Consider the following 16,639-nt stretch of genomic DNA (forward strand, 5'->3'; position numbering starts at 1 on the left):
CAGTCACCTACACAACCTAAAGCAATATGTGATTGGTGCAGGACTGTATAAGGAAATTGACCATTTACAGGCACAGCCAAGGCAAAATATACATCTGGTTAGTATTTTAAACCTCTTTTTTTAACTAATAATAACATTCACAGAGGACAAACAGCAATTTTTGGGTACATCAGAACAACATTTTTGTGTAAAATCCAGGAAAACATTAAAATCAGGGAAATGTACCCATTGAAATGTATTATAAATTGGTGGGACCACAAATAAAAAATGTAAAATGCGAGAACTTAAAATAAGGGTACTTAAAATCGAGGTTTCACTGTATTTGACACCAGAAAAAAAGATACAAAGTTTCTGAAACGTAGGGGCGTCTTTACTAACATCGGAGATAAATATCTGTGGAAATCTCCTGAGATGTTGCCCATGGCAACCAACCAGCAATTAGATTTAAACAGTCACCTAAAAGTTTGAAATGAAAAGCAAAGATCTGATTGGTTACTATAGGCAACCTCTCTGAAAACATTTATCTCCAATGTTAGTTAACATGCCCCTTAATTAGATATGGAGGTTTTTGGCAGAGATCCCAGAATACTCAGCACCTGCGCATTTGTAACTTTTTAAGATAAGCAGGTCTCTTGTGGGAACCGAGACTAGCAACTTAAAGGGCAATTTCACCATAATTGGCAAAACTGTAATAACATACATCCTGACCATAAAACCCCAGAAATGTGTTCAAAATGTTCCATAATCCCCCAAATTTCTTAAAACAAGCGTGTTATTCAGAAGGTGTGGTTAATATAATTGCTACCACTATACGCGGCAGATCTTTTTGTCACTCTTTACATTTTTCAAACTTTGGGAAGTATACCAATTCTACCAATCCCCTAATTTGACCAAATCATGCCCTTTCCAATATAATCCCTGCCCCAATTGATGTTCAAATTTTGTGTCACTTAGAGCCAGCCTCTACAAAGGGGACCCTTATTAGAGTAATCCCCCTGTCTAGGGTTGCCACCTTTTCTAGAAAAGAATACCGGCCTTCCTATATACAGTAACTATCTTTTTTCCCTATTAATAACATTGGGTTGAACAATCATTTTTACTGGCCAGGCCTGCAAAAAAAACGGCCAGGTGGCAACTCTACCCCTGTCCCTCCCCCTGATGATGGCCCTAGGTACCCCCAGATTCTAGTCTCTCACTTCAGATCCTGCCTGTCGCTCCTTTTCTTAATTTAGTGCTGCACCACCATTCCTGGGTAGTAATCATAATCACACGGATTTATACAGAGCCAATGTAGTGAAGCACAGTAAAACAGAAGGCTGTATACATATTATACGTGTGTGTATACATATATAATACACAAAAGCTATGAATATCTTATAAATGATATCCTTAGAAACACTGAGTTCTGATGTCATCAGTTATAAACGGTGAGTTCTGATGTCATTTCTGTCACATGACTCACTGAAATGTGTGTATTATGATAAATAAAGTACCCCCCGTTGTAAAATATGAGGATATTAGAAGTTACCTCGGCGTTCCATATATATAAAAACACGAGGCCGATGTTTTTATATGGTCATGAAATTCCTCGGTAACTTATAATATCCTCATATTTTACAACTGCGGGTACTTTATTTATTATAATACACACATTTCAGTGAGTCATGTGACAAAAATTTTACAAGAGGGGGTACTTTATTCACTATATATATTCTCTTCAGACATACATATAGTAGAAGGAGGTAGGATAAATATAATCTCTTGTCTAATAGCTACTGACCCAAAATTATTTTATTGGGCCTTGATGCCTCCATTTTCTTTACTTCCTTTTTTTTTTAAATATTTTTATTGGTTTTCAGATACTTATTCAGTTTAATTCAATACAAATATTCTATCATTTTTTTTATTTTTTTTGTAGTATACACCATTCTAGTAAAACATTTATGCAGTACGTTAGAATAGTAATAGTATGATTTCTATTTCTATGTATTTGGCCTCCATTTTCCTTAAAAAAAAAAAAAAACTACACACACACAGAGTACCAGGTCAGTATTTAATGTAACTTTTTACAGACTGCTGAAACTATTTCTAGCCCGCATCCGAACAACATAACATATTTCGCAACTTCTCGTCTCCAAGGGTGTGTGAGACTGTGAGTCACGGCTACGCTAATCACATGAGGTAAAATTAGTCGCAAAGGTGTACAAAGATGGCTGCCTACCGCAATACCAAATTGAATCCTGCGCGGCGCTTATAGAAGCTTGCTGTTCTTTATACCGGAAGTGACGCGAGACGCTCTAGAAAGATGCTTGGTTGCTAGGAGAGACGAGGCCGCCAAGCTCGGGAGCGGCGGGGTGGAACGGAGCTTTTGCGCTCAACGTGAGGCTGGCTGCCAGCTTGGCACAAAGTTCAACGGTAAGTTATATGAATTCTGCATCTTTATATAAAATAGGTGGTTTCGTGAGTGGGAGGAAAAGCCTTTACATCAGTGAGCCACGAGGTTCCTCTGTACATGCTGTGTGCGTGGTGCTTGCCGAGGAAGGGGCTAATGGGCCGTAACGTTGTACATATGGGTTCCGTATGTAATGCCAAGCAGCCCTTCGCGTTAGCTTCAGTACTTGGAGCTTGTTTAATGGGTTCTCTCTACATGTTAGGACCTCTTTGGGTGGAAGATTCACTATCAAGCACGTATCCTTATGTTTAACAGCAGGTGTCATGTCTTATTCCCTTGTGTCCCACTGAGAGCCCGTCTGTCACTTGACAAGTGTTACCGTTTGCTCCTGTAAATCAGCCACAGTATGAAATGGTACATCTGATTGCTTGCCTGTGGCCTTTGTTTACTAGAGTTTGGCAAACTTTGCTGCACTGCCCCATTCATCTTTTATGCCACTATTCTTTTAATGTATTGCATTGAAAAATGCAGCACTGCCTAGCCACTCATATATTTCTCTCCAGTAAGAATTTGCATGAGATTGATATCTTAAGTGCAAAGATCCGATGCAAATTAGGCGCCCGGTTCTTTTTAAAGATGCTGTTGTACTTTTACGTTTAATAGTGGGTATTAGTCCATTCTAGGGGTCTGCTGAGTTCTAACTGTGAAAATATTTTAATGGAATATCCTCCCTAGAATCATTTTATATATGCAAATTCATTCCAGCCAAGTAACACTTTTTTTTTTTTTTGGTTTGGCTTTAGTTAATTTTGTATCCTCAATTAAATGAATAAACATAGCCTACTGTCTGGTTCTGCTCTGGCATATTGTAGTCTATGACCCTGAGCTCAGTATTTGCTTCTGATCGGGGTGTTTGGGGGCACTGCTGATGTGCAGGTGCTGCTCTAGACCATGTGTTCTACCTATCGTCATCTGGTGAGGTCTAGCAGAGCATCATGGTCCACTTTACTAAAAGAGTTCCCTTCCTGTCTGTTTGTGTATCTGTGGTGCAGGTGGGTGAGACCAGTCCAAGTGTCACTTACAGATACCAAGCAGGTCTCTCATAGTAGTGACATATCAGAACTGACTCCCAACATGAGAGGGAAGGATGCTGGGAGAAAACCTGAGGATTATTTGTTGAAAATCATGAGTAACCTGCCCCCCACCCCCAATGTTATTGAGTTATAACTCTCTGTATCCCTCTGTGCAGCCTTTTTGGGAGTTGTATGACGGATCTGTTTTTCTGATCCAGTACGTTGGAATTCCAAATGTGGGGATAGTGTTTCCACTCCAAACAGACTTCAGCCCACAGTGTTCGCTTCTCCAAAATTTGGTGAATTCAGGGCTCCTTTTTGCCTTCCAAGTTGTCTGGTGATGAACGTTTCACAGGCAAGGAGGGTTGTTTTTGCCCCCCCCCCCCCCCCCCCGAGTATATGCTGAATAGATCTTTGTAAGCTATGGGCTGTATGTGTCTCTGTTCAGCTATCACATGGCAAAGAGAGGTATTCTGTAACTAAGGGCTGAACCTACTCAAAGATATCATTCTAGCTGAACTGCAACACAGATATCTCCCTGTTCTCTCTTATGCAATCTCTGCTTTATAAACAAATGCTTTCTTTAACACTGTAATGTATGGTCAAACTCCAATCAGTGCAAAATACCTTGTTTTTAAGGGACCTCCACCCAAATTTGCATTTTGAATGTGTACTGCGTTTAATGGTATTTGGAAATGTTATTATTATTGACGGCAGTATTTGTTACCACAGTGGTTACCACTTGTAGCAAGAGCTCAGTTTAAAGTAAATTGATGATAAATCCAGTTAATAGTAAAATATGGTTTATTTAGATTATGTGTGGTGCACAGATAATGTGCTTGTTTTTTGACAGTCCCTTATATTTTAAAGCTAGTGATGTCTTCAGTATTTTTGTTCCCGGTTTGTATGTACCAAGTTATGTATACCACAAATTAGAGCTTGCAAATGGCATGCGTCCCATTGCATAGGCTGGAATACACATGGACAGTGAGTTTGGCATTCGGAAGGGGGCCCCCAGTGGCTGCCAGGAGGGACGTTGGTGTTGTAGCCCCTGTATGCCACCAGTGCTCCAGTCTGATGCTGGTTGGGGCTTTAGGCCTCCTCCTAACAATTAGTGTTCTGGGACTTTCCTTGATTGGTAACCCATGAAAATGAGTTGAGTGTTGCTGTAGGCTCCTTTCATTTACGTATCTCAGTCATGAGCCTGTAGCACCAGCCTGATTTGCCTGGTAGAGGAAGATGGTTCTTATTAGAAAGCTGTGGAGGTAGTGCGTTTATCTGAGGTTCACAGACAGGGCATTAAGCAGGGCTTCTATTAGTAACAAATTGATAAATGTCAATGTTGCTGATAAGTCCACAATCACTTGCCATATTGTCCTTCCTGACACTTGATGACCCTGATCCAGGGTTTGGGATTCAGCTATATGCTTCATTCTCAGCCGTACTTAAATGTCATGTGATAACTGAAGGTGAATAATTTCAGTTTAGGCAAATTTATAAGGATTTTGTGCAGATGTTAGGGTTTCGATCTGGATTGATAGTACAAAAATGATGGACAGTACATCCCCATGTGATAGTCTTATACTGGACTAAAGTGTTATGCGATACAACGTTCCCTTCCTCATGATTAATGAACAAGCTGAAATGAAGCTCACAGTGAAGCATTAATTACATTTATATAGAGTCAGTCTCCTAGTAAACCTTCACAATGGCTGTACTAATTGCTCTGTGATCTTATTTCATCCACTTACATGAAGACAGATCAAATGTTGTATATGTGACTTAAGTGTGAACTGGACCTTCCATGGAGCAAGCTATTTTACAGGATCAGGTAAACTGTGTCCCTCTAGTTGCCACCAGCATCCAAACGACACCACCCCATCCCACTTAAACAAACACTGTCACAAAATGCAGTGTTATATAGGTAGCTAGAATCTCAGCCATAAAGCAGGGCAGGACTGCTGCTTACAATGGGTATCAGATCGGATCTGTGTACACTGTAATGCTCTGTTATACAATAGCTAGAATTGCTCCTTTTTCAGAGAAAGGTAGGCCATATGAGTAAACATTTCCAGCAGACTGCTAAAACATGAGGTTGTTGAATCATACAGTATATACAAAGGCCTTAGCTTACTACGGTGTTTGCCATGCTGCCTTTTCTTTAATGCATTTTTTACTTTCTCCTCAGGGTAAAAGTACTTGAGAATGTGCAAGGAGGCCGACGTAGGCATGTTTCGTGTGTAACAGGGCAAGCCAATGTGAAATGGCTATTCATGGCATCTGTTGGCACAGAACAGCACCATGCAGGGTCAAAACGTGACAGTGAGAAACTGTTAACTGCTGCTCCATTCCGACTCAGTGTGTGCAAAAGTAGGAACCACGTGACACGGTACACTCCTGTTTGGAAGCTAGAGAGAAAATATGTCGGTGTGACTCATGAGACTAGACCAGATCACTGTTTTGTCTCCCCAGCTGTCCATCTTTACTCCAGCTACAGCAAGGGGGTAGCTCCACTATCACCAACTCCCCCACTGATCCCACAGAGTGGCTCTTTTCACCGTTTCAGATCCTTCCGTGACCCATTTGATAGAGAGCTTGTTTTCCAGAGATTTGTGAATGGCCATACATCCTTCCAGAGTCTTGAGTCTTTGTGGCTAAGGCGAAAGGTTGATATTCCGAGGCCTTACACAGCTTCAAACAAGCATCCACAGATCACACCTGCCCTGAAATTGTCCTATAGCTCCATGGCCACCTCACTGATAGATCAGCGCCACTTGTCAAGTGCAGCTGGAGAACTACATGAGATTTCTTTAAGAAACCCATCCAGAATGGCAGAAAGGATGCTTTCAGAAAACCCCAGACCAGCTCTGGTTACAAACTCTTTCTTACGACCCAGCAGTGCCAAAGTACATTTCTATCCACGATTAGATAGAAAACAGACAATTAGCACTTCTAGTTCTTCATTGCACCATGGTCTGAAAAACTTGGGCCAAACAAAAGAAGACACCCAGCTGTATTGTGACAACTGTATTAACACAGGACCTACTTTCACCAACCACCAGGGCGCAGCAGCAGCCAAAGCAAACCATGAAACTGACTGGAAAATTGTTGGAAACAATTATATGGAGGACACTCAACTCAATGATTTTGTGAAGCCCTTCACAGATACGGGAGACCTCTTAAACACAACCCCGATTGCCTCATCAATAGAAACAATTTGTGATGACACTGTGTATACCAGCTGCAAGAAATGTGTCCTTTCTGCCTTAAATCCAGCTGGATATCAAGATCTTACCCTCTTGCCATCTGCATCTAGTGATGCTTGCCTTAATGGAATTATGGATTGTACCTTAGCCAATGTCTGTACCCAGGAGACTGCTGCTCATTTCAAAGCCACAAGTCCTTGTTCTTCATCTGAAAGTATCTCTTACCCCAGTTTATATACACCTGCCCCAAAGAGCGAGTCTCATCTGCCAGACATTGTAAATAATGTTCAGGGGGTCAACATAACCATAATGGCCACCCAGATCTCCACAATCCGCTTGAACAAGACTTCTGGTTCCAAAGAAACCCAAGTGCAGCCTGAGCGTATTGATGACTTACAGTAAGTTTTATTGAAAGATTGGATAAAGTTGTAACTACATGTGTGATGGGTTGGGGTTAAAAATACATTCAACTTATTGCACTTACACACAGGCAACTACAGAATGTTTCTTTTCTGGATGTTTAGGATTTTGATAATGTTTGCCTTTAAAAGGGATATATAAGAACTGCTACTTATTTGAATATTTTGACACTGCAATCTTCGCTTTGCTGGTACCTGAACTGCTGCGGTTGGAATTCAGGAATGGACTCCCTGTGTACCATTTTGTCCATATTACTCTGCTTGATAGACACACTTTTTGTTATTGTTATTAGGAGCCATATGTCTTTGTGTGCCTTCTAGTGCAAATTCCTGGAGCTGCTATTTATCTTTTATAACCAATTGCTTCCCATGCTGCGGCCCTTGTTATAATTGCAGGTCTCCTGTGCCAAATCAAGAACTGGATGGTGATGAGGAGGAGCTCCCAGATGACTTGGATGACAGCGAGGCAGAGGAGGACGATGAAGACAGTAAGTGGTTTGCATATCTTACTGAATTTAGTTTAGTTATTGATGACTTACAGCCAATGTTTGCTGAAATGGCAATTGAAAATGTGGTTCAGCAACAAATGGGGATACACTGAGGGCTTGTATAGACAATCAACTGTAGCCAATCAGAGCATGGAATGTCAAGACACCAGAGCCAGCATATAGCTAATCGGGCAGTTCAAATGTTAACAGAACCAACTGCTCAATACAGTAGCAAAATGTCTGGAAAACGCTTTGCATGGAAAAAAACATATTTAATTTTGATTTGTGACACAGGCAGTGTGGACCAAATTAATTCAGCCAGAATCCCCTCTGCTGCATCATCCATTTCACAAGCCAGGTAAAGTGCATTTATTTTATGTGGCCATGTCTGCATATGACAAGTGTGCCTTTTGTATAATGAGCTTCTCCTTATCTATCAGGCTGCAGCTGGTGTGGGAGGGGTTTGATGTGTCTTAGTAGACTGGGAAAGTATAATCTGAAGTATGTTCAGATGTTCATTTTGGAGAAAAGTACTATACAGCCCATTGATATGTGCTATTCTACTGCATCTGATTTGGTTGCTTTGGGTTATTGTGCCAGGTCAGATTTAGTTTGTTTTTCTACATAACCACCTGCTTTATGCTCCACATTGGATGAGGTGGATGACAAATTGTTAATGATGTATATCTTCTATGTAATTATTGTATTTATTGGAAGGCAAAGTGATGAGTCCATAGGCCAGATGTCTGCAGAAAAGGATGGCACAGTGAAACCTGCTTTCACCAAGAGTCTCTTTCCCAATGTTCAACCAACATTATACTTTGGCACTCAAGAAGAAAAAGGTACGGTTGCACAGTATTTTGATTATGTAGCCTTGCTAATCTGAGAGCGTTTTTTGTGCCTCTATGTCTACCAGTGATAGGTCACACAGAGCAGCAGACTTTTAATGGGGAGCTGCAGGTTGAACCTACTCTTAAAAGAATCTAATACAATTACAGTTGGTGTATGTGTTTGAAGGTTCTCATTCATCAAGGTTATGGTATATATATTGTAATAAGTCAAATCAACTGTATTTGCTGTATTTTCTTTTCCTTGAAGTTTCGATAGTCATTTGACTCTTTCGTAATTCAGAATGACCTGTACAAAAATATTTGTAGTTATATACTCTGGAATCTTGCTCCAATCAGCATGATCTGTTTAGTAAAAACAGCATGGCATCAGAGACCTCACGGCGGTAAGGTGTTGATTGTATTAGCATGATTGGACCTATGAGGTGTTATAAAACCATCCAGGGAAAGGTGCTAAAAGCATGTGACATGCCGTTCTGGGAACAGCCAAAAAGAGGAGAAATTAACTTGGAGGGGACCAAGGAAAAGTGGGTAAAGAATCTTTCTGACAGGGTTCTTACCCAGCCTGAGATGGAAGTCCTAGTCAAGGGTTTGAAGTTTGCAGTTGCTCCCAAAACCATCCCAGTAGTAGATATTATCGCAGCCACTGGAGCCCTTAATCCATAACAACAAAGTACCGCAAAATGAAGCTAAATAGCTTTGCTCTAAAGTGCCTGCAGCCCTAGCCAATGCCAAACTCAAACTTCACATTACAGGAAAGGATGGCTCTGACATCCCTCAAAAAAGCACCAAATGTCACTGTCCTGCCCACTGATAAAAAAAGATGCACAGTTGTATTTACTACATGGGATTACCATGTCAAGGTGACCATGCTTCTAACCACACACATGAAGCTGTAAGAGGGGACCAACCAACAGATACAGGAAAAAGGTCATAGACCCCTTAAAACCGTTGCAAAAAGACAAAGCTATTGATCGGGCTACATATCATTGCCTCTACCCTGTTGAAACCCCTCCGTGTATATATGGACTTCCTGAAATACATACGGAAGGGGCCCCTCTTAGACCAATTTGCCAGCATTAACTCTGTGACCTACAACTTGGCCATATATCTAGCCAACATCCTAGTCCCTTTGGTTGGAAACAGAGCATCACATCAAGAACTCACAGGATTTTACAAGCAAAGTCCAAGGGTTCCTATAATCTTCACTTTTTACATGCATACTCATTACAGAGGCAATTGAAACACTGAAAAAACTGTTGCTACAAGACAACACCCTGGTTCAGATATGTGACACACACACACACACACACACACACACACACACACACACACACACACACACACACACACACACACACACACACACACACACACACACACACACACACACCACACACACACACACACACACACACACACACACACACACACACACACACACACACACACACACACACACACACACACACACACACACACACACACACACACACACACACACACACACGGTACAGACTTTCACTGAACACATCAACAGTGGACCACCACATCAAGGTTACAGGTGAAGATATGCAAGATAGCACACTGGCATACAACACACAGCAGATACAATGCCCCACAGTACAGAGGCTTAGGCAAAAGACTTGAAACACATCACAGGGGCCCTTGTTCAAACTGGGAGAAAGAACAACACCAAAACTACAAGTGAAGGTGGAAAGCAGGACAGACGGATGAACTTGCTCTTCCCATATATTTCTGGGGTGTCAGAAAAACTTAGAAGAATCTTTAATAAATACTGCATCCTGGTCTTCTTTAAACCCAGCAATACACTGAGGCAGCAACTGGTTCATCCAAAAGTCCCAATACCTAAATATAAGAAGAGTAACAGTGTGCATGCAGTGCAGCGAGGAGTGCTTCGACTTGTATGTGGGAAAAACTAAACCGTTACACAAACGTCAGGGCTCCGCTGTAATGTAAAGGAAGGGATACATGTTTGAAAACTGCCAAGTTCAAATTCTGGACAGGGAGGAGGATTGGTTCAAAAGAGGGGTCAGAGAAGCCATTTATGTGAAAATTTTAAAAGCCAAGTTTTCTCTGTCGTCTCTGGGGGACACGGAGACCCTAGGTCACTGTGCCTCCAGGAGGCAGGACACTTGTCAATTATTCAAAAGCGGCATGTCCATCTTAACCCCACACAATGTGCTTATTCCAATCAGTTTTCTAAGTGTCCTGCTCCCGGCAGGATGGACAAACCTCTCATAGAGAAGATTCTTCTAATATTAACACACCTGGATGATCGGGGCAACCCAGGAGTATGAGAAACCCCTTGCATCCTGGAGAGTGGCCCCCTATGAGGGAATTCCACCGGGGCCAAAAATCACAGTCCAGAAAAGGCTGAAGGTGCCCCCTCGGACATACCCTGCTTCCCACAGGAAACAGAAGGTCTGACCTGTGGATATTGAGGCCAAGCAGAGAGGACCACGCCAAGTAAACGGTACCCACAGGTAAGGGGGAAGGTTCCCTCTCTCTCACGCTCGTAGCCTCTAGGTTGACTAGACTCCAGCACAATCGTGAGTGCAGGGCCACCTCACCACTCTCAACTTCTCGCTTCTGCCCCTCCATCAGTACAGAGTGTCTCTTACCGAAGGCAGTCCCGGGTCCCAGGTGAGAGCAGCGTTGGTGTGTCTCACATCGCCCCTGAAACAGGCAGCCCCATGACCCCTGCGGTAGGTGCGACTCCCTCTAGAAGGCACGCTGGAGGAGAGTCTGGAGCACGGCCGCAGGGGGAAGGGCACAGGCACGAGGTGCCATCTTAGTTAAGGAACAGCCTCATGATAAGCGCACCAAGCAGGCGCCATCTTGAATGCTCACAGACGCGAAAGTAAGGAGTCCGCACCGCCCCCTAATACCACGCCATTTACTGCCACAAGCTTCACAGACAGCTCTCAGCAGCACTAATACTTTCGGATGATTCAACTCACAGCACAGAAATGCAGGGAGAGTGAAAGAGGGGCAGCAGCCATATTCTACACACCTGCTTATTCCACAGTACCACACTGTGAGATGGCAGAAGGTAAGACGTGGGGTTTATTCCCTAGGGCAGAGGGAAAAGCCCCAGCAGCAGCGCATATAACTTACTTTGCCTGCAAAAAATGTCAAAAAAGTTTTCTGGGAGCCAGGGCAAGCCACTATGCAGAGCCTGCTTGGGGGAACAGAGTACGCCTCCCATTCAGGTGCACATCCCCAAGCAAGGTATCCCTCAGTCAGGGAATCTAGACTCGCAGGGCACGTCCCAGAGCACAGGAGGAAATGCCTCACAAGAGGTCCCAGCACCACTTTGGGGCATTCAACTATCCCAATCCCTGGCTCTCTGCATGAACTTCCAGCCATTGCTGATAATCTGGGCAAGGTATTATCCAAACTGAGCCACAAGCACACAGGCAAGCGCAATAGAGCAGACAGCCCTAAGATTGATGCTCCACATAACATTTTGGATGTCTCATCAGCAGATCAAAACTTCCCAGTCAGAAGGGGAACTCCCTCCATCAGATGCATCATCAGAGGAGGAAGAGACCCAAGGGGAGAACAAAGATAAAGAAGCACAACATGATATCGACTGCATTATTAAGGGACTACTTGACATACTCAATATTAAGCAAACACAGGAAGAGAAGAGCCAGACCACAGGCCTGTTCAAAAGGCAACACAAATCTGCAACATGCTTTTCGGCACATGATCAGCTGACTAACTTAATACAAGAGGAGTGGAACTTCCCAGAACGGAAGTTTCAAGCCACCAAGAAATTTTCCATGTCTTATCAGTTTCCAAAAGAATTTATGAACAAATTATCTAATCCTCTTGTAGTAGATGCACCAGTATCACGATTGTCTAAATCTACTGCATTGCCGGTTACTGATGCCGCAGTATTTAAAGATCCGACCGACAGGTGGATGGAAAGTACCCTTAGAGCAATTTATTCAGCATCTGAGTCGGCATTACGACCACTATTGGCTTCGGTGTGGGTTTCCAGAGCCATACAAGCTTGGGCAGAGACCCTCCTCAGAGAGATACAGGAGGTAGTTCCTAGATCAACCTCATTTCATCCATTCTCTCCATTGTTGACGCATCAGCATATATATGCAACGCTACATTAGATGCGTCTCAAGCCACAGCTAGGACCTCATCCCTTTCAATAGCAGCAAGGCAGACCATGTGGCTTAAAAGTTGATCGGCAGATCTCCGCTCCAAGAAATCGATTACATCACTCCCATTCAAGGGACAACGGTTATTTGGCGAAGAATTAGAAAAAGTCATTTCTCAAGCGACAGGGAGGAAGAGCACCTTCCTTCCCCAATCAAAAAGTAGAAGAACCACTACCTACAGACGAGGATGGTTTTTTCAAGGCCAGAGCAGTCGTTTTCCTTGAAGAAGCAATTCATCGCAAAGATCACACTTTTGCTCCAACCAAGTGACAGGGGACAAGCATTATGGAAGAATAACAAGTCCCACAGCAAGCCTACAAATCGACAAAGGCCTGAATGGGCACTCCCTCCGGAATCAAGGGAACAAATTAGGGATGCGCCAAATCCACTAATTCTTTGCTAAAGATTCGGCCAAATATTGAACCGAATCCGAACCCTAATTTGCATATGCAAATTAGGGATGGGAAGGGGCATTATGTTTTTTTTTTACTTCCTTGTTTTCTGACAAAAAGTCACGTGATTTCCCTCCCCACCCCTAATTTTCATATGCAAATTAGGATTCGGATTTGGTCCGGCTGGGCAGAAGGATTCGGCCAAATCCGAATCCTGCTGAAAAAGGCCGAATCCCGAACTGAATCCTGGATTCGGGGCATCCCTAGAACAAATAGGGGGCAAGTTACTGCGATTCCGGGAGGCATGAATCCGCCTCTCTTCAGATGCCTTAGTCAAAGAGTATTAGAGGGCTTTCACAATGACTTCTTCACTATTCCCCCCCCCCCCCAACAAATTCTTCATGTCCACAGTCCCCTCCAACATCATCAAGGCCCAGGCCTTTCTAGACTGCATCTCCAGCATGGAGGGATCGGGAGTAATAGTACAAGTCCTCTCACAAGAGAGATTCTCAGGATTTTACTCAAATCTCTTCACAGTACCGAAGAAGGACATTCAGTCCCATGCTGGACCTCAAACTCTTAAACAAATTTGTCCGATCGGTCAGATTCAAAATGGAAACTTTACCTGTGGTAATCAGGGGAATAGAACAAGTTCAACTAAAGGACGCATATCTCCATGTTAATTTGCAAACAAACATTACCATCAGCAGCTCCCCGAGTTTTCACCAAACTGATGGCTCTATCGGCGGCAATGCTACGTTTGCAAGGGATATCGATTACACCCTACTTAGACGACCTACTTATAAAAGCCAGAACGGTGGAGAAAGCAACAGAGGATCTCCGGTTAGCGACAGAACTGCTCCAGAGTTTTGAATGGACCATGAATCCAAATCCAACTTGCAACCCAGTCACCAGATGTCCTTCCTAGGACTAGAATTCAACACAATCCTCAGTTTCCCTTCCAGATGAAAAACAGAGAAGTCTCAGAGAGCGGGTCAAACGACTGCTTCACAAGCAGAAAACGACAATCCATGCAGCAATGAGAGTGCTAGGGGTCATGGTCTCCGCAATCGAGGCAATACAATTTGCACAGATGCACTTGCGTTCCCTACAGGCGAACATTCTGGCAGTTTGGAAAGGAGGACTAGACCAGATCAAACTAGACCAGTACAGATACAAAGCAACAACGCTACCAATGTGGTATACATAAATTGGCACGGCAGAAAATCGGCCCTAGCAGAGGCTCAACAAATCCTTTACTGGGCGGAAGTCAACAAGGTGAGTCTGTCTGCAATCCACATCCCTGGGGTATCCAACACAAAAGCCGATTACCTCAAAAACGAAATCGCTTAGACGCAGGAGAATTTGAATTGCACCCAGACGTCTTTGCCAAACTCTTTCATCACTGGGGGCGTCCACAGATAGATCTGATGGCGTCCAGAACCAATTGGAAAATCCCAAGGTACTTGCCCGCTGCCGGGATCCAACAGACATGGTTCTCAGATCTACAGGACATGTCGATAGATCAACTGATACGATTGACTCCCAGAGCAGACCCACTGCTTCAAGGTCGAATAGCCCACCACAACCTGGGTCTATTCCTTTTGACGGGGGGGCTGTTGAAACAGCCATCTGGTGAAAACAAGGGCTATCCGAAGATGTCATTCGTAAACGGAATACTCCACCAGTAAATGTGCAAGCTGACTCGACGAAAGCAGTAGGAGCTTCCTGAGCGTGGTGCAACTCTGCCTCAGTGGAGCAGATTTACAAAGCGGCTACCTGGTCCTCTGTTCACACATTCACAAAATTTTACAACCTTGACCCGTACTCCTCAGCCGAGGCAGTGTTTGTCCATAAAGTACTGCACTCTGTGTCAATACAATTCTAATCATTCCCACCCATTATTCTGGGGCGGCTAAGTCCCTGTGTCCCCCAGAGATGAGAGAAAACAAGATTTTTGATACTCACCATTAAATCTGTTTCTCTGTAGTCAATAGGGGGACACGTCTTCCCGTCCTTATAAGAATTGTTGACCATTTGGTCTAGGTGGGAATAATCCTTCTGTTATTGTTCTGCTATCTTATTGGTTATTATTCAGTTATTAATAAGTTATTATAGCAATATCTTTGGTACAAACTGATTGGAATAAGCACAGCGTGTAGACACCTTACCTTTATGAGGTCTCTGACCCCATGCTGGTTTTACTAAACAAATTATGCTGATTGGAGTATGATTCCACATATATTTTTGTACAGGTCATTCTGAATAAAGAAAGCAAAAACCGCACAAGTCAAATAATATCTGCCAGAAGCCGAGAGAGCAAGACTGATTGATTAATAATCAGAATATACAGACTGCATTGGGTCCTGTGTTGTCATGTAATCTAATGTGGATGTTATAGTGTTTGTATTGTTTAATACAAACTTTCTCCAACTCTGCAGAACCAGTGACTGCAGCAAAAAATCCTGTAAATAGAATGCCAGTTTATCCGTTTAAATCCGTTTAAATCTGGCTCCATGATCTTTGTCCCTGCAGCTGGAGTTGAAAACAAATAAAATCCAATACAAATCTTTACAAAGTCACCAACTACTCTACAGGGAAAAAAACAAAGCTGCTTGAGTTCTGCATGACTGGGAAGTAAGACAGGGTCTCTGGTGGTATTTTAGTAGTACCATTTTGACCTCGTGTAAGACAAAACTCAGTAAAGGAAAACCTTTAGTAATAGTCAGGCAATTTATTCATGCAGAATACAACATAACAGTTTTGTCTGGGTAAGCTTTTGGAGTAATACACAGAATGTCACCCAAGGACTTACCAAAGACACACCTCTTGGTCCAAGCGTTATATAGCTTTCAGAAGGCATTTACAGTAATTGTGACAAGGGGTACACAGAAATACCATACATGGTCTGGCGAGGAGACTTACCGGCATACACATTTATACATTCCTGTAAAATGTGCAGTTTTGCAACATAAGAGTTTTCTGGTTCCAACTGTCCACAGCCTCTTAAACATCTGTTGGCTAAACATAGCTATTGTAGTAAAGCCAGCTATTGAGCAACACTTCTGCAAAAGGGCATAAGAGACATGCTGACACTCTTCTAAGTAAGAAGTCTACTAGGCTATACAAATAAAGATCATTTATTTGTATAGCCTAGTATAAGTTATATGAGTGACCATTGTCCACAGTTGACCATTAGCCCTTATAGTCCATCCTGCCTTGGGCCCTATAGCGTTATGGCGTCATAGAGGGCGGGGGTAACAAATATCGACCCTCTGAAACTAGCCATTCGTCCGTCATAGGAAATAGACTCTTCCAGATATATAAAAGATATAAAATATATAAACATCTCCCCCCTGCAAGTATGATTGTTTCCCTGCCCAGCAGTTAGGGACCGTCTGACAATTAATCTCCACAGCAGTAAAGAAACTCTATACTCTGACATGCAGGGTTTTGAGCCAAGGGACGGATAACAATCGTATCTAGCTATCTGTCAGCCATACCTCTTCTTGCTTTCCCCTCCAGCTCCTGGGTTATATTTAAATTTGCTCAGCAGTGTCGAGAGTGATACTGAGCAAAGGGTTGCCAAGAGTGGGTGACAGGGCCATGGGGGTTT

General features: G+C 43.0%; 1 protein-coding gene across 2 annotated transcripts in view; it reads left to right on the forward strand.

Annotated features, from left to right (window-relative positions):
* Nucleotides 1-2,224: 2,224 nt before the first annotated feature.
* Nucleotides 2,225-16,639, forward strand: part of ttll4.L (tubulin tyrosine ligase like 4 L homeolog) — a 32,646-nt gene continuing 18,231 nt past the window's right edge. The window contains exons 1-5 of one of the 2 annotated variants that reach the window (XM_018235711.2): nucleotides 2,227-2,415; nucleotides 5,654-7,069; nucleotides 7,487-7,578; nucleotides 7,873-7,936; nucleotides 8,296-8,420. In XM_018235711.2, coding sequence (XP_018091200.1) covers nucleotides 5,739-7,069; nucleotides 7,487-7,578; nucleotides 7,873-7,936; nucleotides 8,296-8,420 — 1,612 coding nt within the window. In that variant the 5' untranslated portion in view covers nucleotides 2,227-2,415; nucleotides 5,654-5,738. Of the gene's footprint in view, nucleotides 2,416-5,653; nucleotides 7,070-7,486; nucleotides 7,579-7,872; nucleotides 7,937-8,291; nucleotides 8,421-16,639 lie in introns of both variants that reach the window. The other variant, XM_018235712.2, reaches the window with a different exon arrangement.

Source organism: Xenopus laevis, chromosome 9_10L (assembly GCF_017654675.1).
Source record: "Xenopus laevis strain J_2021 chromosome 9_10L, Xenopus_laevis_v10.1, whole genome shotgun sequence".
Taxonomy (NCBI): domain Eukaryota; kingdom Metazoa; phylum Chordata; class Amphibia; order Anura; family Pipidae; genus Xenopus; species Xenopus laevis.